Source organism: Papio anubis, chromosome 14 (assembly GCF_008728515.1).
Source record: "Papio anubis isolate 15944 chromosome 14, Panubis1.0, whole genome shotgun sequence".
Taxonomy (NCBI): domain Eukaryota; kingdom Metazoa; phylum Chordata; class Mammalia; order Primates; family Cercopithecidae; genus Papio; species Papio anubis.
Window position 1 is genome coordinate 103,704,679 of NC_044989.1, and position 25,120 is coordinate 103,729,798.

General features: G+C 35.9%; 1 protein-coding gene across 18 annotated transcripts in view; it reads left to right on the forward strand.

Moving 5' to 3' along the window:
• Window positions 1–25,120, forward strand: part of TSGA10 (testis specific 10) — a 151,286-nt gene that overhangs the window by 16,541 nt on the left and 109,625 nt on the right. For 5 of the 18 annotated variants that reach the window (XM_031655456.1, XM_031655451.1, XM_017947772.3 and 2 more), the window contains exons 3-9: window positions 7,888–8,103; window positions 15,266–15,331; window positions 16,649–16,816; window positions 17,215–17,373; window positions 20,542–20,712; window positions 20,803–20,880; window positions 22,108–22,259. In XM_031655456.1, coding sequence (XP_031511316.1) covers window positions 16,766–16,816; window positions 17,215–17,373; window positions 20,542–20,712; window positions 20,803–20,880; window positions 22,108–22,259 — 611 coding nt within the window. In that variant the 5' untranslated portion in view covers window positions 7,888–8,103; window positions 15,266–15,331; window positions 16,649–16,765. Of the gene's footprint in view, window positions 1–6,962; window positions 7,099–7,887; window positions 8,104–15,265; window positions 15,332–16,648; window positions 16,817–17,214; window positions 17,374–20,541; window positions 20,713–20,802; window positions 20,881–22,107; window positions 22,260–25,120 lie in introns of all 18 variants that reach the window. The other 13 variants (XM_031655453.1, XM_031655452.1, XM_031655454.1 and 10 more) reach the window with 5 other exon arrangements.

Sequence of the window (25,120 nt, forward strand, 5' to 3'; positions counted from 1 at the left end):
ATGGAGATGATAAAATTATAGAAACCATAAAAAGAGCAGTAGTTACCAGGAATTAGAGGGAGAGGGGATGAATAGGTGGAGCACAGGATTTTTAGGGCAGTGAAACTATTCTGTATGATATATTAATAGTGGATACATGTCATCCCATGTGTGTCAAAACTCACAGAATGAATAACACCAAGAGTGAACCCTAAGGTAAACTATTGACATTAGCTATTAATAGTGTAACAGTAGGCTGGGTGTGGTGGCTAACGCCTGTAATCCCAGCACTTTGGGAGGCTGAGGCAGACGGATCATGAGGTCAGGAGATCGAGACCATCCTGGCTAACACGGTGAAACCCTGTCTCTACTAAAAATAGAAAAAAATTAGCCGGGCGTGGTGCCAGGCACCTGTAGTCCCAGCTATTCGGGAGGCTGAGGCAGGAGAATGGTGTGAACCCTGGAGGCAGAGCTTGCAGTGAGCTGAGATCACGCCACTGCACTCCAGCCTGGGCGACAGAGCAAGACTTTGTCTCAAAATGATAATAATAATAATAATATTAATGATGATGTAGCAGTATTATTTCATCAATTGTGAGAAATATACCACATTAATATAAAATGTAAATAATAGAGGAGACTATGTGTTGAGGGAGAGAGGGAGGAGTATGTAGGAACTCTTTGTACTTCCTAATCAATTTTTTGTAAACCTAAAACTACTCCAAAAACTTAGTCTATTAACTACATGAGAGAAAATATTTCCAAGTTACATATCTGAAAAGGGCTTAGTATCTAGAATATACAAAGGACTCCTACAATTAACCTCTTTTCCCCCAAAAAAATCTAATTCAAAAATGGTCAAAGGACTTGAACAGATATTTCTGCAAAGAAGATATACAAATGTCAATAAATACATGAAAAAGATGATCAACATCAGCCATTAAAGAAATGCAAATCAAAACCATGAGATACCACTTCATACCCATTAGGATGGTTGTTATAATGGAAAATAACAAGTGTTGGTGAGGATGTGAAGAAATTGGAGCACTTGCATTGCTGTTGGGAATGTAAAATGGTGCCGCCATGGTGAAAAATCATTTGATGGTTTCTCAAAATTTTAAAGACAGACTAACCATATGATCCAGCTATTCCACTCCTAGGCATATACCCTAAAGAGTTGAAAACATGGACTCCAGTAGATACTTACATACAAATGTTCATAGCAACATTATTCACGATAGCCAAGAGGTAGAAAAAACCCAAATGTCGACAAATGAATGGATAAACAAAATATGGTATGTGCTTACAATGGAATATTACTCAACTTCAAAAAGGAATGACATTCTGATACATGCTGCAAAATGAATGAACCTCGAAAACATTATACTAAGTACAGTAAGCCAGACATAGGAAGACAAATAATGCCTGATTCCACCTCTACCTAGAATAGTCAAATTATGGAGATAGAATTGTTGTTTAATGGGTACAGAGTTTTTTGGGGGAGGGGAATAAAAAAGTTCTGGAAATAGATAGTGGTAATGGTTGCACAACGTTGTGAATATACTAATGCCACTGAATTATATACTTAAAAATTGTTAAAATGAAAATTATGTATATATATTTTGTGACAATAAAACAAGCTTTAAAAATAGAGTAACTGAAAGTAAAAACTCAATGTTCTCAATAGAATGGAGGAAAGGAATGAATCAGTGAACATGAGACTAGAAAAATAATTACCTAATGTAAACATCAGAGAGAAAATAGATTGAGAGAAATTTGAATAGAGCCTCAGAGACGGGTAAAACTATGCTCGACAAAAAAGTGAGAGAAGGTGGTGCTAAAAAAAAATTTGAAGAGATAGTGGCTGAATTTCCCACAAATTTGGCACAAAGACATAAAACAGATGAAAGAAGGTGACTGAATACCTAACAGGAGTCACCCAAAGAAATCCGTGCCAAGACACTAAAAAAAATCCTGAAAGTAGGCCGGGCACGGTGGCTCAAGCCTGTAATCCCAGCACTTTGGGAGGCCGAACGGATGGATCACGCAGGTCAGAGATCGAGACCATCCTGGCTAACACGGTGAAACCCGCCTCTACTAAAAAATACAAAAATAGCCGGCAGGTGGCGGCTTCGTAGTCCCAGCTACTCGGGAGGCTGAGGCAGGAGAATGGGCGTGAACCTGGGAGGCGAGTTGTGAGCTGAGATCCCGGGCCACCCGCACCCCAGCTCATGACAGAGCAGACTGGCCTCAAAAAAAATCCTGAAAGTAACCAGAGAGAAATCATGCATTATCTATGGAAGAACACCAGTTCAAGTCACAAGCAGATATTTTTCATCTGAAAGATTGGAGGTAAGAAGGAAGTGGCGCAACATATTTCAAGTACTAGAAAAAAGCAAACCTGTCAACCCAGAATTTTATATCCAGAGAAAGTATCTTTGAAGGTTGAGGGAAAATAAAGACATTCTTGGTTAAAGGAAAATTAAGATAATTTGTTGCCAGCAGAGCTACACTAAAAGAATAGCTAAAAGAATTTCTCTAACCGGAAAGGAAGTGATAAAAAGTAATCTTGGAGCAGTAGGAAGAACAATATATAGAGCAAAAAATACAAGTGAATGAAATAGAATTTCTTTCTTTTTTTTTTTCTTTTTCTTTTCTTTCTTTTTTTTTTTTGAGACAGGGTCTTGCTCCGTCATCCAGGCTGTAATGCAGTGGCATGATCTCTGCTTACTACAGCCTTGGCCTCCTGGGCTCAAGCAATCCTCCCACCTCAGCCTTTCAAGTAGCTGGGACTGCAGGCGTGCACCACCGTGCCTGGCTGATTTTTGTGTGTGTGTGTGTGTGTGTGTATATATATATATTTATTTATATATATATATATATTATGTAAATATATATATATATATATATATATTTTGGTAGAGATGGGGTTTTGCCATGTTGCCAGGGCTGGTCTCGAACTCCCATTCTCAAGTGATGCACCTGCCTCAGTCTCCCAAAGTCCTGGGATTACAGATGTGAGCCACTACTCTGAGCCAATTTTTTTTTAAGTTTACAAAATTATATTTAACTGTCGAATGTGGTTCTTAATGCATGTAGAGGAAATATTTAAGACAATTATTTTATTAATAGGGGAAGGTAAAGGGACCTAACAGGAGGTAAGGTTTCTGTACTTTCACTTGAACTGTTAAAATGTAGGCTATGATAAGTTCTGTATATATAATGTAATGCCTAGAACAACCAGTAGAAAAAGATCAAACAAGAGTTACACTCAGAAACACTATAAATAAATTAATGTAGAATTCTAAAAAATGTTGAGGTAATCCACAGGAAGGCAGCAAAAACAAAACTCTCCATTATTTCAACACTTACAACTACAATAATCAAGACTGTGATATTGGCGAGGGATAGATACATACATGAATGGTACAGAACAGAGAATCTAGAGTTAATCCTATACAAGTACAGCCGTATGATTTTTTGACAGAGATGCAGATGCAGTTCTGTGGAAGATAGTCTTTTCAACAAGTGGTGTCAGAGCATTTAGATATAGAGAAAACAGTTACCCTACACTTAAGTCTCACACTTTGTAAAAAATTAACTAAATGGACCATAGATGTAAATGTAAAACATAAAACTATGAGACTTTTAGGAGGTAACAGGAGAAAATTTGCGGGAAGTTAGGCTTGGGTGGAAAGTTCTTAGATATGATACCAAAAGCATGATTCATAAAAGGAAAAATTGGTAATATGAACTTAATCAAAATTGAAGTTTTTGGCTGGGTGTGGTGGCTCATGGCGGTAATCCCTGCACTTTGGCAGGTGGATGGATCACTTGAGGCCAGGAGTTCAAGACCACCCTGGCCAACATGGCAAAACCCCATCTCTACTAAAAATTACAAAAATTAGCTAGGCATGGTGGTACATGCCTGTAGTCCTCAGCTACTCGAGAGGCTGAGGTGGGAGGATCACTTGAACCCAGGAAGCAGGTTGCAGTGAGCTGAGATTGTACCAGTACACTCCAGCCTGAGTGAAAGTGAGATTCTGTCTCAAATATATATATATGTATATATGAGTTTTTACTTTGCAGAAGACCCTGCTAAGATGATGAAAAGACTAGCTACAAACCACATATTTGCTAAAGGACTCATATCTATTGTATCAAATGAAGAACTCTTAAAATTTAATAGTGAGAAGCAAACAATTCAGTTAGAAAATGAGCAAAAGACATGAAGAGATACTTCACAGAAGGATGTTTGGTATACTAGAAAAAGATATTCAACCTCTGTAAACATCAGGGGAATGCAAATTAAGGCCGTGATGAAATAACAATTCAGTTCTAAGAACAACTAAAATAAAAAATAGTGACAATACCAAATGCTGCCAAGGATGAGGAGAAACTGGATCACTCATCCATCCTGGTGAGAATCTGAAATGGTACAGCCACTCTGGAAAATAATTTGGCGGTTTTTGGTTAGACTAAACATACATTTACCATACAACCCAGCAGTTGTACTCCTGGGCATTTATTCCAGAGAAAACTTATATCTACTCAAAACCTATATCCTACTCAGTTGTTCCTAGCAGCTTTGTTATATTCCCAAACTGGAAACAACCGGTTTTCCTTAATTGGTGAATGGTTAAACTGTGGTATTCCATACCATGGAATATTATTCAGCGATAAATAGGAATGAACCTGTTTGATTCAAATAACAACTTGGATGGATCTAAAGGATGCTGTGCTGAGTGAAAAAAAGCAATCTCAAAATATCACATGCTGTATGATTTTACTTATAAAACATCCTCAAAATGACAAAATTGTACACATTATTGGTTGGGAAGAATTGAGGGCAGGGAAGGAGAATATAAACGGGCAGCAGCAGAACAGTCTTGTGGTAATGGAACAGTTCTGTATCTTGAGGTGGTAGTTACAGAGATCTGCACATGTGAGAAAAATGATATAGAACACCATGCACATGGTATATCTGGGTATGATACTGTACTGTGTTGTTTATGACACAACTATTAGTGGAAACTGAGTAAAGGGCGTATGAGACTTCTCTGTACTACATTGGCTTCCTGTAAATCTTATTTAAAAATAAAAATTTTTAACAAAACTGCTTGAGTACCTATAATACTGGAAATTTTACTTAAGCTCTTATATAATGTCTAATGGCAATTCTACAAATTGTAGGCATTCTTTCCATTTAACAGAAGAGACTCAAGAGACTCTCGTTAATTTTTTTTTCTGAAGTCAGATGCATCTTCTAGGGTCAAGAAAATATGGTAAACACCCCAATTACATAACTGGTAAAGAACTAACAACAAGATTGAAACCTATCTCTGCCAAAGTCCAAAGACCATATCCTTTGTATTACTCTAGACTGCCTCTTCTAAAGTACTTTTGTCTTGGAATTGAGTGAGAGTAGAGTTTCATGAGAGAAGTGAGGGGAGTGTTCATTTATATTACTGATAATTTGTTTTATTTGCTTAATAATTTGAGGATTGTATGTGAGATATGTGATAAACGATGCAGAAACAAGTGATATGTTGATACAGAAATGAGACATTCAGGCTTTTAAGTTGTTCAGAATTTAGTAGAAGGGACAGGGAAATAAATGATTTTAATGCATCTTAAAAAATATTGAGATAAACTTATATAAGAGGCTTTATGGGCTCACATACTGGAAAGGAGAAGCATTTAACAGCTCCTGGTGCAATGGGAAGTTAACAAACATTTTTAGTGTGCTCTTGTTGCTGAGAAATATGGCGTAGGAAAAGCCACGAACAAAGATGAAAAACATAACTTGAAGTTTATCTGTTTGTTTCACATCCTATAGCTTGTTTGTTTTAAAAGAAAGTAGCTGAAATAATAAGGGTAGGGTAAAATAAGGAAACAATGAAAGCCTGGGATGACAGTAGCAAATAATTGTACATAGTTTCTGTGCATGTTGCCAGAGGTGGGCTTTAGATTTGGCTTTAAAATTTCTAGAGACAAAGGCAAATAGAAATATTAGTTAAATAATTAATGATTGTTAGGGTAAGAACAAACCAGGTATCCAAAAAAGGCACGTGTTTTCCTGAAATGGAAGACTAAGCAGGGTTTTCCTTGAGGATTCTTATAAAGAGGGTTCTATGACAACACTTCAATTTCAAGTGTATACATTTCAATAACTCCTCTAAAATGAATTTTTAAATGAATTTAATGAGATTGTTTTTTATGGTGTGTCTGGTGGTAGGAAGTTAGGTTGGACAGGTAAGTCGAGTTGGACCATAAATGGCATTTTAAAATTTTATTCTCAATGTCATAAGGCAACATAAGGTTATAGGAATGACCTCAAATTTGCATTTTCAAAGAATTTTTGAGAGTAGATGCGGAGAAGGCCAAAAGAGAAGAAGAGAGTAGGAGATACTAGATTAAACTAATGACTTTAATTATGCTTCTTGGTGTGCTGTTTACTGGGTACAATAAATGGCATTGTAGCATATTTAGTTAAAATTAATTCATGGCTTTTAGGATTTTTTATGTAGCGACAACTTATAAGGTTTTTTTTGAAGACAACGTTGTTGATTTTAATGGTTTGGAAGACGATACCTCTATAGCTGTTTGAAAAGGGCAACCTTGGGGCATAAGAGGTCAGAGATTTAGCAATTTCAGATGCTCCTTACGGACTGAAACTTCTGTGTGGGAGTGTTTTTTTTGTTTGTTTGTTTTTAATGCATCTTTTACAGGGTACTAACAGTATCTTAGACACAATAGGTGCTCAATAAATATTTGTTAAATACACAATGAGAGACAAGTACTATGGAAAACAATTTGTACCATGACTTTAGCCCATAGTTATTTTTGTTATTGCATGTAACGTATTGTATTTGTAAATTCCCTGAGGGCAGGTACTTAACCTATCTTTGTATCTTTGGAATTTAATATAGTTCCTGACATAATCATTGTTCAATGGGTCTAATTTTTTTTTTCCTTTAAAGGCATTTGGATACCTTCGTGATAGAAAAGGCCCTTTTCTTCATCCATTGATGGTTTGATAGTGGGCTGGGAAGGAAAGCTGTGTTCCTCCACATTAGGCAGCAAATACTTGATTGATTTGATATTTAGCTTAGTCAAGTAAGTTACTGGTACTTTTAAAAGGACTTTTTAAAAAAGAATTAATAATATACATATATGTGTGTGTGTGTGTGTATATATATATATACCTTTTTTGTTGTTGTTTAAGATAGAGTCTTGCTCTGTCACCCAGGCTGGAGTGCAGTGGTAGGATCTGGGCTCACTGCAATCTTTGCCTCCCAGGTTCAAGCAATTCTTGTACCTCAGCCTCCCAAGTAGCTGAGACTACAGGTACTTGCCACCATGCCTGGCTGATTTTTTTTATTTTTAGTAGAGATGGGATTTCAACATGTTGACCAGGCTGGTCTCAAACTTCTGACCTCAGGTATCTGCCCACCTCAGCCTCCCAAAGTGCTGGGATTACAGGTGTGAGTCACCACACCTGGCCTAAAAGAGTTAACATATTTTAATAACAATAGTTAGAAATTTAATTATAAAGAACTCTTAAAGGTATTAAAATTAATTTCAAAACTGTTGTATTTTCTTTATTGCAGATATAAATATTTGGCTATTTTTCTAATAGATTGACTAAAAATAGAAATTAAGTTCTTTTTAAAATTAAATTGTCTTGAAAGATATTGCTGTAAAATTTAAAATTTTTGTTTAATATATTTTTTCAAATAGGTAATACATTCACATGGTACAAAATTCAGAAGGCACAAAAAGGTATACAGTTAAGTTTCTTTGCCAGGGAAGCAGATCTCCCTTCCTGATTCCAGTCACATAGTTGCTCCCCAGAAAAAAGCTAAGGAATTATTTTAATGTGATTTTTTTTTCTAATAATAACAGATTGAAGATCTCAAACAGACAAATCATGGCTTGGAAGAATATGTTAGGAAACTCTTGGATAGTAAGGAGGTGGTAAGCAGTCAAGTAGACGATTTAACCAGCCACAATGAGCATCTTTGTAAAGAATTGATTAAAATTGACCAACTAGCAGAGCAACTAGAAAAAGAGAAAAATTTTGTGGTGGATTCCGCCAGCAAAGAACTTGAAGAAGCCAAGGTACCAGATTTACCACTGATAAGGATTTTAATTCTACTTTAAACATCATGTAATTTTTAAATGCAATGAAAAAAACATTCTCATTTGTATAATTTGGAAGCTTTTTAGATTTGACAGTATATTTAAATGTCTGTTCTAAGGATTAAATTATTGCTCACATTTTATTTCTTTTAACAGATTTTACTCAAAACATTTCCTAAGTAATATGTAGTCATTGTAAAAAGTTTCAAAGCAACAGGAATGTTCCGTGAACCAAATGTTGCTCCCACTTCCCAATTCCTCTCTCCTCTATGGAGATATCTGCAAACCAATAGATACATTTATTTTCATTTATTTTCACACATATAATTGATTTCAATACACTTTAAAAAAGATTTTTACCAAACTAAAAATAGAACTGCCATGTGATCCAGCAACACCGCAGCCGGGTATACATCCAAAAGAAAGGAAATCAGTATGTCACAGAGGCGTCTGCACTTCCATGTTTATGGCAGCACTATTCACAATAGCCAAGATATGGAATCAATCTAGGTGTCCATTAACGGATAAGTGGATAAAGAAAATGCAGTATATATACACAATAGAATGTCACTCGACCATAAAGAAGAATAAAACTCTGTCATTTGCAGCAACGTTAATGAGCCTGGAGGACATTATGTAAAGGGAAATAAGCCAGGCACTGAAAGACAAATATTGCATGTTCTCACTCATATGTGGAATCTGAAAAAATCAATCTTATGGAGACAGAGCATAGACTGATGGTTACCAGAGGCTAAAAGAATAGTGGGGAGGAGAGGATGAAAAGAGGCTGGTTAATTGGTACAAAAATACAGTTATAGAGAAGATATAAATTCTAGTGTTTGATGGCACAGTAGGGTGACTATCTTTAACAATTTATTGCATATTTTAAAATAGCTGAAAGAGAAGATTTGGAGTATTCCCACAACAAAGAAATAATCTTTAAGGTGATGGATATCCTCATTACCCTGATTTGATCATTACACATTGATGCATGTATTAAAATATCACATGTACCCCATAAATATGTACCATTATTATGTATCAATAAAAAGTCAATTTAAAACTTTTTTTTAACTAAAATTTTTAAATTTGCCAATCTTTTTTTTTTCTTACTGATGTCTGACATTTGGTTCTTGTTCAGGCAGGTTTTTTTTTCACCTCAAGAACTAGAGATATACTTTCTAAAGTTTTCTTTTAATACTTCTTAGTGGTTTTCCTTCTTTTAATACTGCTCGTTTCTTCTTGTTCTAATATGAAGTAGGGTTGCCTAGTCCTTTCTCCACTGATTTGACATATCATTTTAACAGATACTAAATTCTCACATCTGTGACTATGTTTCTGGACTATTTGTTTTCATTGATTCGTTTGCCTTTTTCTGTGCCACCATCACATTGTTTTAGTTACTGTAGCTTTATGATATTTTGATTGACATTTTATTTCTTGATTGAGTACTCTGCCATGAAATTTAGAAACTGGAGATTAAACGTAATTATAAAATGACAGTTTCACTTCTCCATTGCTGCCTAATAGCTGATAAGCAAGATAGAGCATATATGAAGTTCAAAAAACAACCTGTTGAATTTTTAAGTGATAGCGTGTGAACACGCTTATTTGTCTTGATTTTATTAATCACCAAATTAGTAAATTGTGTCTGTAAACAAAGTAATTTCCCAAAGCTAATTGTTATTACGTGTTATTTCTTAAACATTCTTTTAATGTAACAGGACTCCTATAGCAAATCACAAAGCAATTAAATAAATTATCAGGTGAAGCATTATTGAAGTCACTGTTACAGTAATTTGAAATATGAGTCCAATTGATGAACTCTAGGATTGTATGTACTTTTACGCAGTAACCCCTCATTGAGACTGCTTAATGGAGTTTAAATTAGTGGAAAGTCAAATAATGCAACTTTTTTGTTGCTGAGACAGAGTTTCCATTTGTCACCCAGGCTGGAGTGCAGTAGCATGATCTCGGCTCACTGCAACCTCCATCTCCTGGGTTCAAGCGATCTTCTGCCTCAGTCTCCCGAGTAGCTGTGATTACAGGTGCCTACCACCATGCCCATCTAATTTTCATATTTTTAGTAGAGATAGGGTTTCATCCTGTTGGCCAGGCTGTCTTGAACTCCTGACCTGAAGTGATCTGCCCACCTTGGCCTCCCACAGTGCTGGGATTACAGGCATGAGCCACCTCACTTTGCCATAATAGTGCAATGTTTAAATACATGAGTTTATTACTTTAAGGATACAGTCTTCTCAAACCATGTTGTCTGGAACAGGTCCTTAGAACTACCTGAAATACTAGATAGGAATGATTTGTTTTTAACTTTTGAATTATTTATCTTCAAATGGATGCTGTTAAAGTATTTGAAGTATATGTAAAAGTAGCTTGAATATTTTGAACATTTTTTTTTTTTTGAGACGGAGTCTCGCTCTGTTGCCCAGGCTGGAGTGCAGTGGCCGGATCTCGGCTCACTGCAAGCTCCGCCTCCCGGGTTTACGCCATTCTCCTGCCTCAGCCTCCCAAGTAGCTGGGACTACAGGCACCCGCCACCTTGCCCGGCTAGTTTTTTTGTATTTTTTAGTTTCACCGTGTTAGCCAGAATGGTCTGGATCTCCTAACCTCGTGATCCACCCGTCTTGGCCTCCCAAAGTGCTGGGATTACAGGCTTGAGCCACCGTGCCCGGCCTAAACATTTTTCAATACACTTTTGTTTGTATTGTTACTTTAAAATTTTTTTTAACTTATTTTTTTAATGCCACTTCAGGTGGAATGTATTGTTACTTTTTTTAAAGTAACATTCACAGTTTAATGGTAAATTGATTTCCATCTGTCTTAATTATAAAAATTATCAAAATTGGGCCAGGCATGGTGGCTTATGCCTGTAATCCCAGCACTTTGGGAGGCCGAGGCAGGTGGATCGCTTGAGGCCAGGAGTTTGAGACCAGCCTGGTGGACATGATGAAACTCCATCTCTACTAAAATGCAAAAAAATAGCCGGGCATGGTGTCATACGCCTGTAATCCCAGCTACTTGAGAGGCTGAGGCACAAGAATAGCTTGAGCCTGAGAGGCAGAGGTTGCAGTGAGCCAAGATCGCATCATACTCCAGCCTGGGCAAAAGAGTGAGACTCTGTCTCAAAAAAAAAAAAAAAAAAAAAAATTGTCAAAAGTGAAGAGTGTAATTATGTCTTCCTTGTTTTTGTCTTCAATTTGAAAATTAACTGTACTCCTTCCCAGACTGCGGGAAACCAAATTGACTGAATTCCAACAATGAGAATGCCCTGTTTAGAAGTCATCATTTTTAAAGGGTTGTTAGGGTTTATGTTCTAGAGAGAGTAAGTACTATGTCAGGGTGAATTCTCTGCTATCAAAAGGAAGAATTTTTGGAATGGAAAACGTGTAAAATATAAGAGCTAAGATTTACCTAAAACTGTAAGTATTAGCTTTACAGGTGAAATTTTGCCTGGCTTGGCAAACAGTATTTCTAGGAAATAGATATCCCTAAATAATGTGGAATGTTGGGTGTATTTGAGGATTGGAAAGCTATTGGGTGAAAAAGAGGTAAGCAGCAGTCTTAGAGTAGAGGTACCGTTGCTGACACAGGGAAAACATCAGGAACTTAATAAAGAGAGAACAAAATGGAAACAGGCCTTTGGATTGATAGAATGCCCTGACATGAGGAAATCACCAACCTCAGTAAGTGAATGTCCCCAAATAGAATGGGGATTAGAAAGATGCAAAACCAACACTGGGGATATGAACTCCAGTGTGTGTTGTCATCATTCTGAGATATTAGATGTGCATTTTAGGTTTGTATTTATGGGGGAGAGATTCCTTGCCTAATTTGTGGGGTAGCACTTGAAACGAGATTTCTAATTTGATTGCTGAGAAAGAATGTTTGGGTTTCTAGTGTTTGAGATTATATGTGGGTATGTGGAGGTAGAGTCTGAGGCTAAAGCTACTTTTAGTTTGTCTGGAATTGAGATAATATTAAGTGTATTCACTAGGAACTATTTACTTTTAGTCTTATTTTTAAAGGTCAACAGTAACTTCTTCCATGATTTACTTCATTAAAATATTTTCATATTAACTATTGGCTATTGCTATGTAATAAATTACTTTGAAACCTTAATGCCTTCAAACAACAAATATTGATACCTCACAGGTTCTTGGGTTGGGAGTTCAAGAGTGGCTTAGCTGGGTTGTTCTGGTTCACTGTTTCTCAGGAAATTGTCATCAAGATGATGGCCAGGGCTGGTGGTTTACACCTGTAATTCCAGCACTTTGGGAGGCCAAGGCAGGCAGATCACTTCAGGTCGAGTTCAAGACCAGCCTGGCCAATATGATGAAACCCCATCTCTACTAAAAATACAGAAAACTAGCCGGGCATGGTGGTGGGCGCCTGTAATCCCAGCTACCCAGGAGGCTGAGGCCAGAGAATTGCTTTATCCCGGGAGGCAGAGGTTGCAATAAGCCGAAATCACACCACTGCGCTCCAGCCTGGATGACAAAGCAAGACTCGATCTCAGAAAACAAAAAAAAAGATGACTGCCACAGTCATGGCTTGACTGCTACTGGAGGATTTACTTCCAAGATGGCTTACTCAGATGGCTTTTGGCTATTGGCAGGAGGCCTGTTCCTTGCCAGGTGCACCTCTCTCTAGGGTTGCTTCATGTATTCTTTGTGGAATCTTGTTCTCTCTCCACCTTCCCCTTTCCCTTAGCCAACAATCCAAGAGATAATAAGAGATCTGTAGGGCTTAGTATGACCCAGTCTCAAAAGTTATATGTCATCACTTCCTCCATATTCTCATCTTTAAAAGTGAGTCACTAAGTATAACCCACACTCTAGGGGAGAGAAATTCAGCTCCAGCTATTGAGGGAAGGAGTATTAGAATTTGTGGACATACATTAAAACCACCTCTACTATATGCCTTCATTTATTCTCTCATCTTGAGTTGTTTATCATTCATGTGTTAACACGGTGTTTACCAGATAATTGAACATGATACTTTGAAATGTGAAGCAGAATTACAATTTTACCATTATTTCTTCCTACAATTTATATTTTTAATTGACATAGGGGCTATATTATTGGACTGGATCTCTGATAGTCCTTATCATTGTTACTTCTGTATGTGATTCACTAAAAAGTATTTCAGGTCCTGCTGTGTGGAAGACATTGTGTAAAGTCTTTGTTTATCCCCCACCCCACCCTTTGTTTCTGGGGGACAAACAAAGACTTTACACAATGTCTTCCACACAGCAAGCTCTGAAATACCCACCCCCCAATTCCCTGCACACACTCCCTGTCTTTCTCCCTCGCTTTATTTTTCCCTGTAGCGCTTGGCTGTTCCTTTCCCCTTCCCTCACTAGGCTCCAGCCATGCCGGTCTCCACACTTAGAACCAACCAGACGTTCTTTTGCCTTAGGATCTTTGTTAGAGCTGTAACTTTTGCCTGCAGTGTTTTTTGCCCAGATTTTCACATGTTTGACTTCCTTTCCTCTGAAGTTTTTGGTGAAAGGTCACCTTTCAATGAGGACTTCCTGACCACCCTATTTAAAATTCCAACCTGTTCCTCCATAAATGTTCCCAGTATCCTTAACTCTGCTCTTCTTTTTCTAGTAGATTATATAATTTATTTTTTAGGTTTATTATTGTCTATTCTAGCTGGAATGTAGGATCCACAAAGGCAGAAATTTTTATCTGTCTTGTTTACTTAACTCAAGTGCCTAGAACCTGAGTGCTCCTTGTATTATTTTTTGAGAGATGCAATCACTAACATATATTTTGACTATTTTCTTTTGTTTTTCTTTTTTTGGCTAGAATGTATGCTCTGTGAGGGCAGAGATTTTTGCCTTTTTTACTCATTACTTTACCCAGCACATAACACAATGGCAGGCATGTAGTAAGCATTCATTAACTGTTAAGTAAGTAAAAACATTGGGTTAGCAGTTTTTCATTTGGGTCAGTTATTTTGTTTGTCAGAGTGGAATCAACATTTTTTTTAATCATTGTAAAATTAATGCATGTTTATTACACAAAATTTTAGTCCATATAGAAAAGTAAATGAAGAAAATAACATCTACCATAATCATACCTTGTTATACCTAGACATAGTCTTCAGCTTATGTATTATTGGTTATGTTTATTTGTAGGATATCTGCGTATAAATTTATTTTTTATGAGAATGTGTCATACTAGATACTCTTGCAGAGTGAATTTTTATACTTAATGTGGAAATCTGAACACATTCAAAGTAGACCTGTATCCATTGAAAATTGTCTATTCAAGACTATACAAAGGTTATCCAAACTGTATGTAATTATGTTCTATTTGTAAGTATTTTACTTGTGAGAAAAATGTTCCAAATAATAGCACCCCTTAATATTTCATAAACTTAAAATATGACTGCCAGAAAAATTGTAGAAGAAAACGTTGGTCTAAAGAACAAATGAAGTACGGTAATTCCAGAGAATTCAAATTTAAAATGTAGTAGGCAAGATCAGAATGCACTTTAGAATAATGAGGGAAAGGTTGATGAATTGCAAAATACATTAAGCAAATATGCTATTAGCAAAGAACTTTACTGCTTTGCATAAAAACTTAGTCACTGTCTTGTAGGAACATACAGTGTAGTCATATGCTAAATACATGACTATGGGTTCCTATCTTATAAGACTGGGTATGTTCACTGTCATAAATTGATACAAAAAGTATTTTGTGTGTTGAATTGAACCAAGCAATTGAGTTCAGAAGAGAAAGCAATCTTTTCTGAATGGGATAATTTGGGTCAACTTGTTTTATTCTAGTCATTTTTTATTGCTTTCCTATTATCTTCAGAATTATAATTAAGACTAACATTTTGTTCCAGTTTATGGGGAATAATTTGGTAAAATATAATCAATTAACATTTTATACAGAACATTAGGTAATTGAAGGGAATTGTTATTTCATCTGGGTAAATAATCTTTTATCATCGAAGGTCGCTAAACAGAGGTTATTTCTTCTTTAAAATATTCACTGTCTTCATGTTTCTTTTTAAGTGACTTCCTTTTTTTGATGTTCTTTTTCCAATTAGTTTAAACATCTTTAATAGAATTTTTTTTTTTTTTTTTTTTTTACTTTTTCTTCAGATCGAACTCATTTGCCAGCAAAATAATATTGTAGTATTGGAAGATACAATAAAAAGGCTTAAATCTGTAAGTACATTTTTCATAAATATGTGTTAAGGAATCATTTTTATTTGGTCACTAAACTATATAAAGTCATATCTTTGGCTCTCATGCGTTTCGTGAGGAATAAAATATGTTTGTTTTCTAAAATCTGCACCAGCGGCTAGGGACACAGGGGAACCCCTATCTGTAATAGTGACTTTTTTTTTGCTGCTTTCATCACTACTACTTTCTTTCCTAGAGGCAAAGAACAACTTTTGGTTGGTTTTATTAATGTCCTTATCTGTTAATTGATTTAAAATGGTGACTAATTCTCAAAATATAAAGTGTGTTTGTTTACACATTAACTTTTATCCCCTTTAATAATAAATATTTTTAAGCCATAAATTTTGTTACGTAATTCCAAACAATGTTTTATTTGTCTAACAATGTGAAATGAAAACTGCTCTGTTTAAAACATTTTAATGTTATTTAAAATATTTAAAACCATCTATCTGAAAGTATATTTATAATTGTCTCCCAATAAAGTATTGTTAAATAAATGTTGTCAAAGAAGTGTTTCTAAATATATTGAAGTGAATGCAAATTCATGGGAATGCTTACAAGTACGGAATATCCAGCATTCAGTTAACGTATTCACTCATTGAACAATATTGGACAAAACTCTGATGCTATAACAGATGCTTTAATAGTAGCATATGTTTTTCTTTCTTTCCTTTTTTTTTTTTTTTGAGATGGAGTCTTGCTTTGTTGCCCAGGCTGGAGTGCAATGGCACCACAACCTCTGCCTCCTGGGTTCTAGCGATTCTCCTGCCTCAGCCTCCCAAGTAGCTGGGACCACAGGTGCGTGCCACCATGCCTGGCTAATTTTTTTGTATTTTTAGTAGAGATGGGGTTTCACCATGTTGGCCAAGCTGGTCTCAAACTCCTGACCTCGTGATCCGCCCGCCTCGGCCTCCCAAGGTGCTGGGATTACAGGCGTGAGCCACCATGCCCAGCCTAGTAGCGTATGTTTTTCTAAAGTAAATCCATGCCATTTCTAGGATGTGTGCTAGGTCTGTGGACATACCTGGCCTCTCTAAAATTTCTTTACCATTTTTTCTCCAAAATTATTGAGCAAATTTAAGGATACTTTCAGTTAAAACGTAGCATACCCAGAAATGCTGGAAAAGAAAGATATCTAACTGCTTTTTAAAAATTATTGATATATGATTTTTTAAATGTTCTATTTAAAAAATACCAAATTAAATGTTCTTAAGGATCCTGTTTGTTTTCAATTTCACTTAGAAAATGATGCTATTGTTTAGCTTGAAATAATGGCCTAATTTTTTCCTCCTTGGCAAGATAATTTTAGATACTGAAAAAGCACAGAATAAATCTCCTTCTAGACTTGATTCCTTTGTCAAGACTTTGGAAGCAGACAGAGATTACTATAAGAGTGAAGCTCAACATTTGAGAAAGATGATGAGAAGTAGGTCTAAAAGTCCAAGACGCCCATCACCAACTGCCCGGGTAGGTTTTATAAACTTATAAATATTTTGAAGTTTGTTACCCAGACACTGGCTTTTATTCTTTGTTTTACCTAATTTGGAAATAATTTGTTTTGATTTAGTGTGAATTGCTGTATCAAAGGGGTTGAGAGACAGAGGTCTCTTTGATGGCGCAGTAGACTACTGATATTGGTTCTTTATCCTCAGCATAAGTAGCGCTTGGGAGGTAATCAGACAAATGTGGAATAATTTGGAACGAAGCTGTTCTTAAAAGACATGGTTTTTAAACTTATTTTTTATAATTTCCTTTTGTTATATAGTCTTGTTTTCTTAAATAGAAATTGGTCACTGCTATCAGTAGCACCTTTCTATCAGTACTATATATCAAAGAAGAATTTCAAATTCCTTACATAATTACAGGGTGCAAACTGTGATGTAGAACTTTTGAAGACAACAACAAGAGATCGTGAAGAACTTAAATGCATGCTGGAAAAATATGAGCGCCATTTGGCAGAAATTCAGGGTAATGTCAAGGTTCTTACATCTGAGAGAGACAAGACCTTCCTTCTTTATGAACAGGTAAACTTATAAAAAAACAAGTTATGTAAGCAATAACATTGAATTCTAGAGGTATGTAGTTCTTCTTTGAGATCTATGAGACTGCTTAAACCTGCAAATCAAATTAATCTAACATTTGGGGATTACATATGTTTTTAAGATATTCTTAATGAAATGTAATACATTTCCAATATAGTAGGTATGTGAGTACACACATATGTTATCCCCATAGCCAAAAAAAGATCATATGCATGCATAAAAGTAGTCTTATTTTTGGAATAAGATATGGAGAAACCGTTAAAAGATAAGGTGTTGTGAGTTCAAGGTAAAAAGATCAAATCCTGACCTTTTCACCTTGAGCTCGCCACACCTTACTGCATCACTTTGGGAACTTTTATGTAATTTGCTTAATTTTAGAGAATAAAAGAAGTATGTAGTTTACCTCTGCTTTCTAGCTTAAAATTGCGTAGCTTTTATTAATCAGATAACTTATTTACCCAACAAGTATTAAATCCTATAAATCACCCATATAACTTCTTTTAAAAGTATCACAATTTTTTAACAAATTATAGCTATTATATGTAGGGTTCTAGGCTCACTACTCTAAGGGATAGAAAAATGATAAGATGCTGACCATGTTCTCCTATAAATTTACAGTCTAGTTAGGGAGATAAAGTATATTGTATTTATTGACTTTTATTACTATAAGTGGTCTAGAAGATATTATAAGAAACAAAAGAATTGGGCATTTTTAGGTATGGTGATCAAGGAAATCTTTGTTAAAAGTTATGAAGTATGAGCCCTGAAAAATGAATGGAGTTTCTATTACGCTGAAAGGAACTAGAAGGAACATTCCAGACTAAAGGAATGGTATGAGGCAAAGGATAAAGGTAGGAAAATCAGCGGATAAATAAATTGGTTTAAGACTAGAATAGAGGATGTGTGTCAGTGGAGAAGGGAGAGAGCTAAGACTTGAAAGGTAGATTACACTAGAGCAGGAATCATTATACTTTTTCTGTAAGGCCCAGACAAAAAATACCTTCTGCTTTGCAAGCCATGTGGTCTGTGTTGTAACTAATCAGCCCTATAGTTGTAGGGTGAAAGCAGCTTTGGACAATACATAAATGAATAACTTTGACTGTATTACAATAAAACTTTATAGATACTGAAATTTGAATTTCACATTATTTTTACTTGTTTTAAAATATTCTTTTGATATTTTCCCTAGTCATTTAAAAATGCAAAAATATTTCTCCACTTACAGACTTACAGGAGGCAGGCTAGATGTGGCCTGTGAGTTATATATAGTTTGCTGACTTCTGGACTAAATGGTACAGACTATTCAATGGGCCTTATATGGGGTTTATATTTTGCTTTATAAGCAGCAATCTTTTTTTTTTTTTTTTTTTTTTTTTTAAGGCAGGCAAAATATGACCAAAGTAGCATTTTACAATTTAAAAACTTTAACTTTATGGCAAATTTTTATTTCTCACATCATCTTTCTATATCATCTTCTTATGTAACAATTTCTCCTTTGAGAGAATTGGAGGAGGGAGAGACCATGGACTCCTCTGTAGAAAGCTGTTACAGTAGTGCACATATAAGGCATTAAGGGACTAAGCAAGGGTGTTTCAGTGGAAATAAATGTAGGGACAGATGCAAAAGACCTTGTGAAGGAAGATTTGACATGATTTGATCTTAGGAAGAAGGAGGGTTACATGACAGTGACTAAAATTCTGTCTTGAATGACTCAGCAATATGGTAATAAAATAAGAAATAGGAGAGTCATTGGTGGTTTGAGGAAAAAGATGTGAGTTTGTTTTTAGACAGAGTAAGATGATGGTAGCACATTCAGGTCGTAATTGCCATCAGGCTGTAAGAACTGTGGGACTGGAGTAGAGAGAAGCAAGAGTTAAATAGTTAGCTTTGGAAGTCATCTGCTTAGCAGTGAGCTTCGCACCTTCAGAGTGGATGAAGTCTCTGAGAAAACTGTACGTAGAGGAGCAGAAAAGTTAAGGTATAATATTCAAGAGGTAGAAGGGAACCTTTGAAAGAGACAAAGATGCAGAGAGCTAGGGAGGAACAATGTTATAAGGGAGGAAGGAATCTCAAGAAGCAGCATGTTGTAAACAGCAACAGACATCACTGAAATACCAAGGAGAATAGGAACTGAGAAAAGACCATTATATTTGGTTAGGTCTTTAGTTGAAGTTCCACAGAGGGTGGGAGAGTGGGAGCCAGGTTATTCTGGGGTGGTAGAGTGGATGGTAAGGAACCATTGGCAATAGTTATGGACCATAGGACTTTTTTTTTTTTTAATGTGTCGAAGGAAGAAGAGACATAGGATGGTAAATTGGTCAGCAGGATCAAGTGACAGGTTTTCAAGATAAGGGAGCACCGTTCATGACTGAAGGCAGGGGAGAAAGTGCCAGTGGAGAGGGCACTATTCAAGAGGAGAAGAATTAATTATGATTGAGTCAGGGAGAGCTTAGAAGACACTTTAGGAGATGAGGTTTGGGGTTCTGGTGAAGGGTTAGCTATGGAAATTGGGAAATTATGTATTTTCCTTTGGGACTTAGAGACTGAATAGACAGTGATCAAAATCAAGAGGAAGGAAGATAAAGAGACATGTGTGCAGCAAACTATGATATTAAAGAATCTGCAGGTTTGGAATAGATTCGGGACCCAAGGATGGTTGAACAGATGTGCAGAGACTATGTTGGGTTATCAGTAAGGATTGGTAGGCCTTTCTGTCAGTGCAAAAGTAGCAGGACATAGGAATGGCATGTGCATTTATATTTAGGAAGACTGAAATACTATGATAATATTCATTAAACCGGTAGTCTGCCTAAATTATGCTGAATTGAAATTTACACTACAAAATGAATAAATGGAGTATACCAAATATATTTCTTAGCAAAACGTTTTCTGTTGCAATGACTTCCTCCAAATTAATTTTATTTTAGACTTTTGACAAAGATGTTATAACATAAACTTCTATTTAAATACATCCATTTTCATTTATTTGTATAAACTCATTTTAAAATAAAAATGATATCATTACCCTGCTGTATGCATGTTGATGTAGTTTTGCATTTTAACTGACTAGATATAAGATTTTTTATGTTTATGTGTTCTAAACATAGAACATAAAGCTTGTTAAACCAAATTCTATGATTTAAATAATAGGCACAGGAAGAAATTGCCCGACTTCGACGAGAAATGATGAAAAGCTGTAAGAGTCCTAAATCAACAACGGCACATGCTATTCTCCGGCGAGTGGAGACTGAAAGAGATGTAGCCTTCACTGATTTACGAAGAATGACCACAGAACGAGATAGTTTAAGAGAGAGGCTAAAGGTTGGAAAGGATTTTATTTACGTGAACATAGGTGAAACACAAATGCAGGGATATTGAAATCACTTTATTTTGTTTTTGCTTTTTAATCAGATTGCTCAAGAGACAGCATTTAATGAGAAGGCTCACCTGGAACAAAGGATAGAGGAGCTGGAGTGTACAGTTCATAATGTAAAAAAAAAAAAATCTCTTGGCTATAAACACTCAATGACTTTCCCCTTTTCCCTTTTTCTGTGTTCAGAGAAGTTCTTTTATTTTTCTAAGATAGTGTTTATAGTCCTAAAATGCTTAAGGTATTTTATAGTATAAATTGTCACTTTTTCACTTGCTTATTTCCTTCTAAAAATGTGTTTTTTGGTGTTAGATTGCAAAGTGTGTACTTCAAAAAAATCACTAGGAATTCATTTTCAGGGATCTTATCCACTTTCTTATCTCCATATTTTGTTAAAGATAATATTGCCAGATGTAAAGAAAATGGTTTATTCTACCTAAAGAGTGGATAAGGTAGAGAAAATTTTGATGAAATAAAAATGATAAGCAAAGTGTATTTAAACTGAGTTTAAATATGAAACATCACCTTTTTCCTAATCAGATTTGATATGCTATGAATATATATTGATATTGTCACTATATTAACATAATTAAGGGAATTTAACTTTCTATTACCAAATATAATTGAAGATGTTTATAAATTCATCTGTACTGTTTTATTGTAATGAGTTAAAAATATGAGACGGGGGCCGGGCATGGTGGCTCACGCCTGTAATCCCAGCACTTTGGGAGGCCACGGCCGGTGGATCACCTAAAGTCAGGAGTTTGAGACCAGCCTGACCACTATGGTGAAACCCTGTCTCTACTAAAAATACGAAAATTAGCCAGGTGAGGTGGCGTGCGCCTGTAGTCCCAGCTACTCGGGAGGCTGAGAGAGGAGAATTGCTTGCACCCGGGAGGTGGAGGTTGCAGTGAGCCGAGATCGCACCACTGCACTCTAACCTGGGCAACAGAGCGAGACTCCATCTCAAAAAAAAAAAAATTACTAGACAGGAGAAAATAATTTTTATTTTCATAATTCTACATTATATAAGTTGTTAATGTTGGGCAACAAATAAATTCTTTTGCAAACAGCATATTTATACTATAGTCAGATTGAACCAGATTGAAAAATGTAGACTGATACGTTGTGATAAGCTTTATAGAAAAGCTTTGCAGTGGCTGCTGCTTGGTCCTGCTTCAGAACTCCTTATCTGTAAAACTTTCTGCAGCAGTCAGGTCTAACCTGATAATCTCATCATGTCAGTCTTGCCACAAACCAGTTTGTGCAGAGGGAGTATGTCCCTTCAGGAAGATTACTAAGGTGTTTTTAGTGATGGCAGTAACCTTGTCATTCTACTTGTATAGCTTGATGATGAACGTATGGAGCAAATGTCAAATATGACTTTGATGAAGGAAACCATAAGCACTGTGGAAAAAGAAATGAAATCACTAGCAAGAAAGGCAATGGATACCGAAAGTGAACTTGGCAGACAAAAAGCAGAGAATAATTCTTTGAGGTAAACTAAATTACCTTTAAACAGCCAACAGTTTACTGTAACTATAGCTCTGCTTTTGATAGTGTATTTTATAATGAAAATTACTTGTTGAGTTCATTTCTGAAAGGATGATTGAAAAGCAGTTGTAGGAACCTCGGCACACAGTGAACAATTTTCCTGAGCTCAATCACAGACTGGTAATGCCACACTTAACCAGGAATCACACTTCTAGTAATCGTACTTTACATTTGTTAAAAACTTCAACTTTTCACTGAAATAGCATTTACAAAGCTCTGCTGGGTACAAAATATATTTGACTTTGATTGTTAATTTACCTTTATAACTTTAAATTCTGTTCTGGGATATGAACAGTATAAGAAAACACAAAGCACAGGTTTGGCAGTTGCTTAGAGAAAGAGTGATTTAGAATACAATGAAAAGCCATAACAGAGAAATAGGAGCATGTGGTGGAACATCTATTAATTGAATGCAAGTACTATACTTAGCCTTTCCTGTGTACTGGTGTGGTTGCTGAAGACATATCAATTGAAGCAGCCTACGGCAATAAGCTTGGGCGATGGGGCGAATGAGTTTTTGAAGACCTCCACATGAGTGGTTTTACTTTTAGTATCTGTTGATGTGAGAAATAGAGGTTCTACAGATTCAGTAAGGTTGAATTTCATTGCATCTATGAACACTGAAGCTTAATATCTAGGTAATGGGTTGATCCGTGCAGCAAACCACTGTGGCACACGTTTACCTGTGTAACAAACCTGCACATCCTTTACATGTACCCCGGAACATAAAATAAGAAAGAAAAATAGTAGTTCACACTCTTATTAATGCCGAGATTACAGGCATGAGCCACCGGGCCTGGCCTTCCTTAACACATTTTTAAGTGTATAATCTGATATTGTTAAATGTAAGAAGAGTGTTGTGAGGCAGAGCTCTAGAGTTTTTCATATTGCATAACTGAACCTCTGTATCCTTTGAACAGCACTCCCTATTTCCCCCTCCAGTCAGTCCCTGGCAACTACCATTTTACTTTCTGTTTCTGAGTTTAACTATTTAGAGACATCTTGTAAGTAGAGTATTGAGTAGTATTTGTCCTTCTCTGGTTGTCTTATTTCACTTAGCAGGATGTCAGTGTTTGTCCACGTTGTAGCATATGACAGAATTTCCTCCTTTTTTGAGGCGGAATCTTTAGTTCTTTATCTTTTTGTTCCTTTCTCTCTCTCCCTCCTTTCGTGTTTATAATTCTTTGTTAATGTTCGCTCTCTTGATGGTGTCCCACATATCCCATAGGCTTTCTTCATTTTTTTTTTAATGACCTGCCTTCAAGTTTACAAATTTTTTTTTTCTACTTCATCTAGTCTACTGTTGATGTTCTTCAAGAAAGCTTGTCTTGGGCTGGGTACGGGGGCTCATGCCTGTAATCCCAGCACTTTGAGGGGCCAAAACAGGAGGATTACTTGAGGCCAGGACTTTGAAATAAGCCTAGGCAACATAGCAAGACCTTATCTCTACAAAAATAAAAGTATCTTTTTATTAACATGTTATTTATATGGTCAGATTTATTCATCTTTCCCATTTGATTTATGCTTTTATCCTTTTTTTTGAGACAGAGTCTCACTCTCTCACCCAGGCTGGAATGCAGTGGTGTGATCTCGGCTCACTGCAAACTCTGCCTCCCGGGTTCATGCAATTCTCCTGCCTCAGCCTCCCGAGTAGCTGGGACTACAGGTGCCCACCACCATGCCCGGCTAATTTTTTCTATTTTTAGTAGAGACAGGGTTTCATGGTGTTAGCCAGGATGGTCTCGATCTCCTGACCTCTTGCTTCGCCCACCTCGACTTCCCAGAGTGCGGAGATTACGGCGTGAGCCACCGTGCCCGGCCTAATTTATGCTTTTTTTTTTTTTAACTGAGAAAATATTTTTCTCAGTTATAGGAACATGAAGGTATGTTCCTATATTATCTTCATATTTATATCTGTAATTTACCAGGAGTGTATTTTTGTATATGTTGTGAGGCAGTGGGCAAGTTTTGTTTTATTTTGCTTTTTAACATATGATAACTCAATTTTCCCAGCAGTATTTGTTGAAAAGATTGTCCGTGACCGCTCTGCAGGGATGTTTTCCTTGTAAATAAATATCTGTGTATGTGTGTATTTCCAGGGTCAGTAATCTGTTCCATTTGTCTTTTACATGGTTCTTGTACCAGTACAAAACTTCCCTAATTACTCTAACTGTAAAAGTGTTAAATCTAGAAGAACAAATCTACCTTGTTACTCATCAAGAAAGTCTTGACTATTGCTGGCCCTTTGCATTTTCAATTTTCATATAAATTTTAGAGTGAGCTGATCAAAGTCCACCCCAAAAAAGAAAAACCCTATTAAGATTTTAATTGGCATTGAATTGAATACTAATTTTGAAATAATTTATTTTTATGTTATTTGAGTCTTCTGGGCCACCATAAACATTGTATATCTCTCTATATATATTTTTCAGTTTTGCTCTATAATGTTTCCTATTTTTTGTGTATAGAGAGGTCTTACATTTATTTTGTTAAATTCATAGGTACTCAGTATTTTGAGATTATATTAACTGTTTTTAAAAATTGTGGCTGGTATATAAAAATAAAATTTATTTTTGTATTTTGGTGTAGTATCCAACAGTCCTGCTAACTTTTCATTATTTTTAATAACCCATGTACAGAAGTTTTTTTTTCATTTGTGTATACAAAATCATGTTATCTGCAAGTATTCTTTTCCGGCCTCTCTAATTCTTACACATTTTATTTTTCTTGCCTTGTTATATGTGAATTACTTCTAATTAACTATTAAATATATTTCTTGTAGGTTTCTTGATAACTATGTAATAT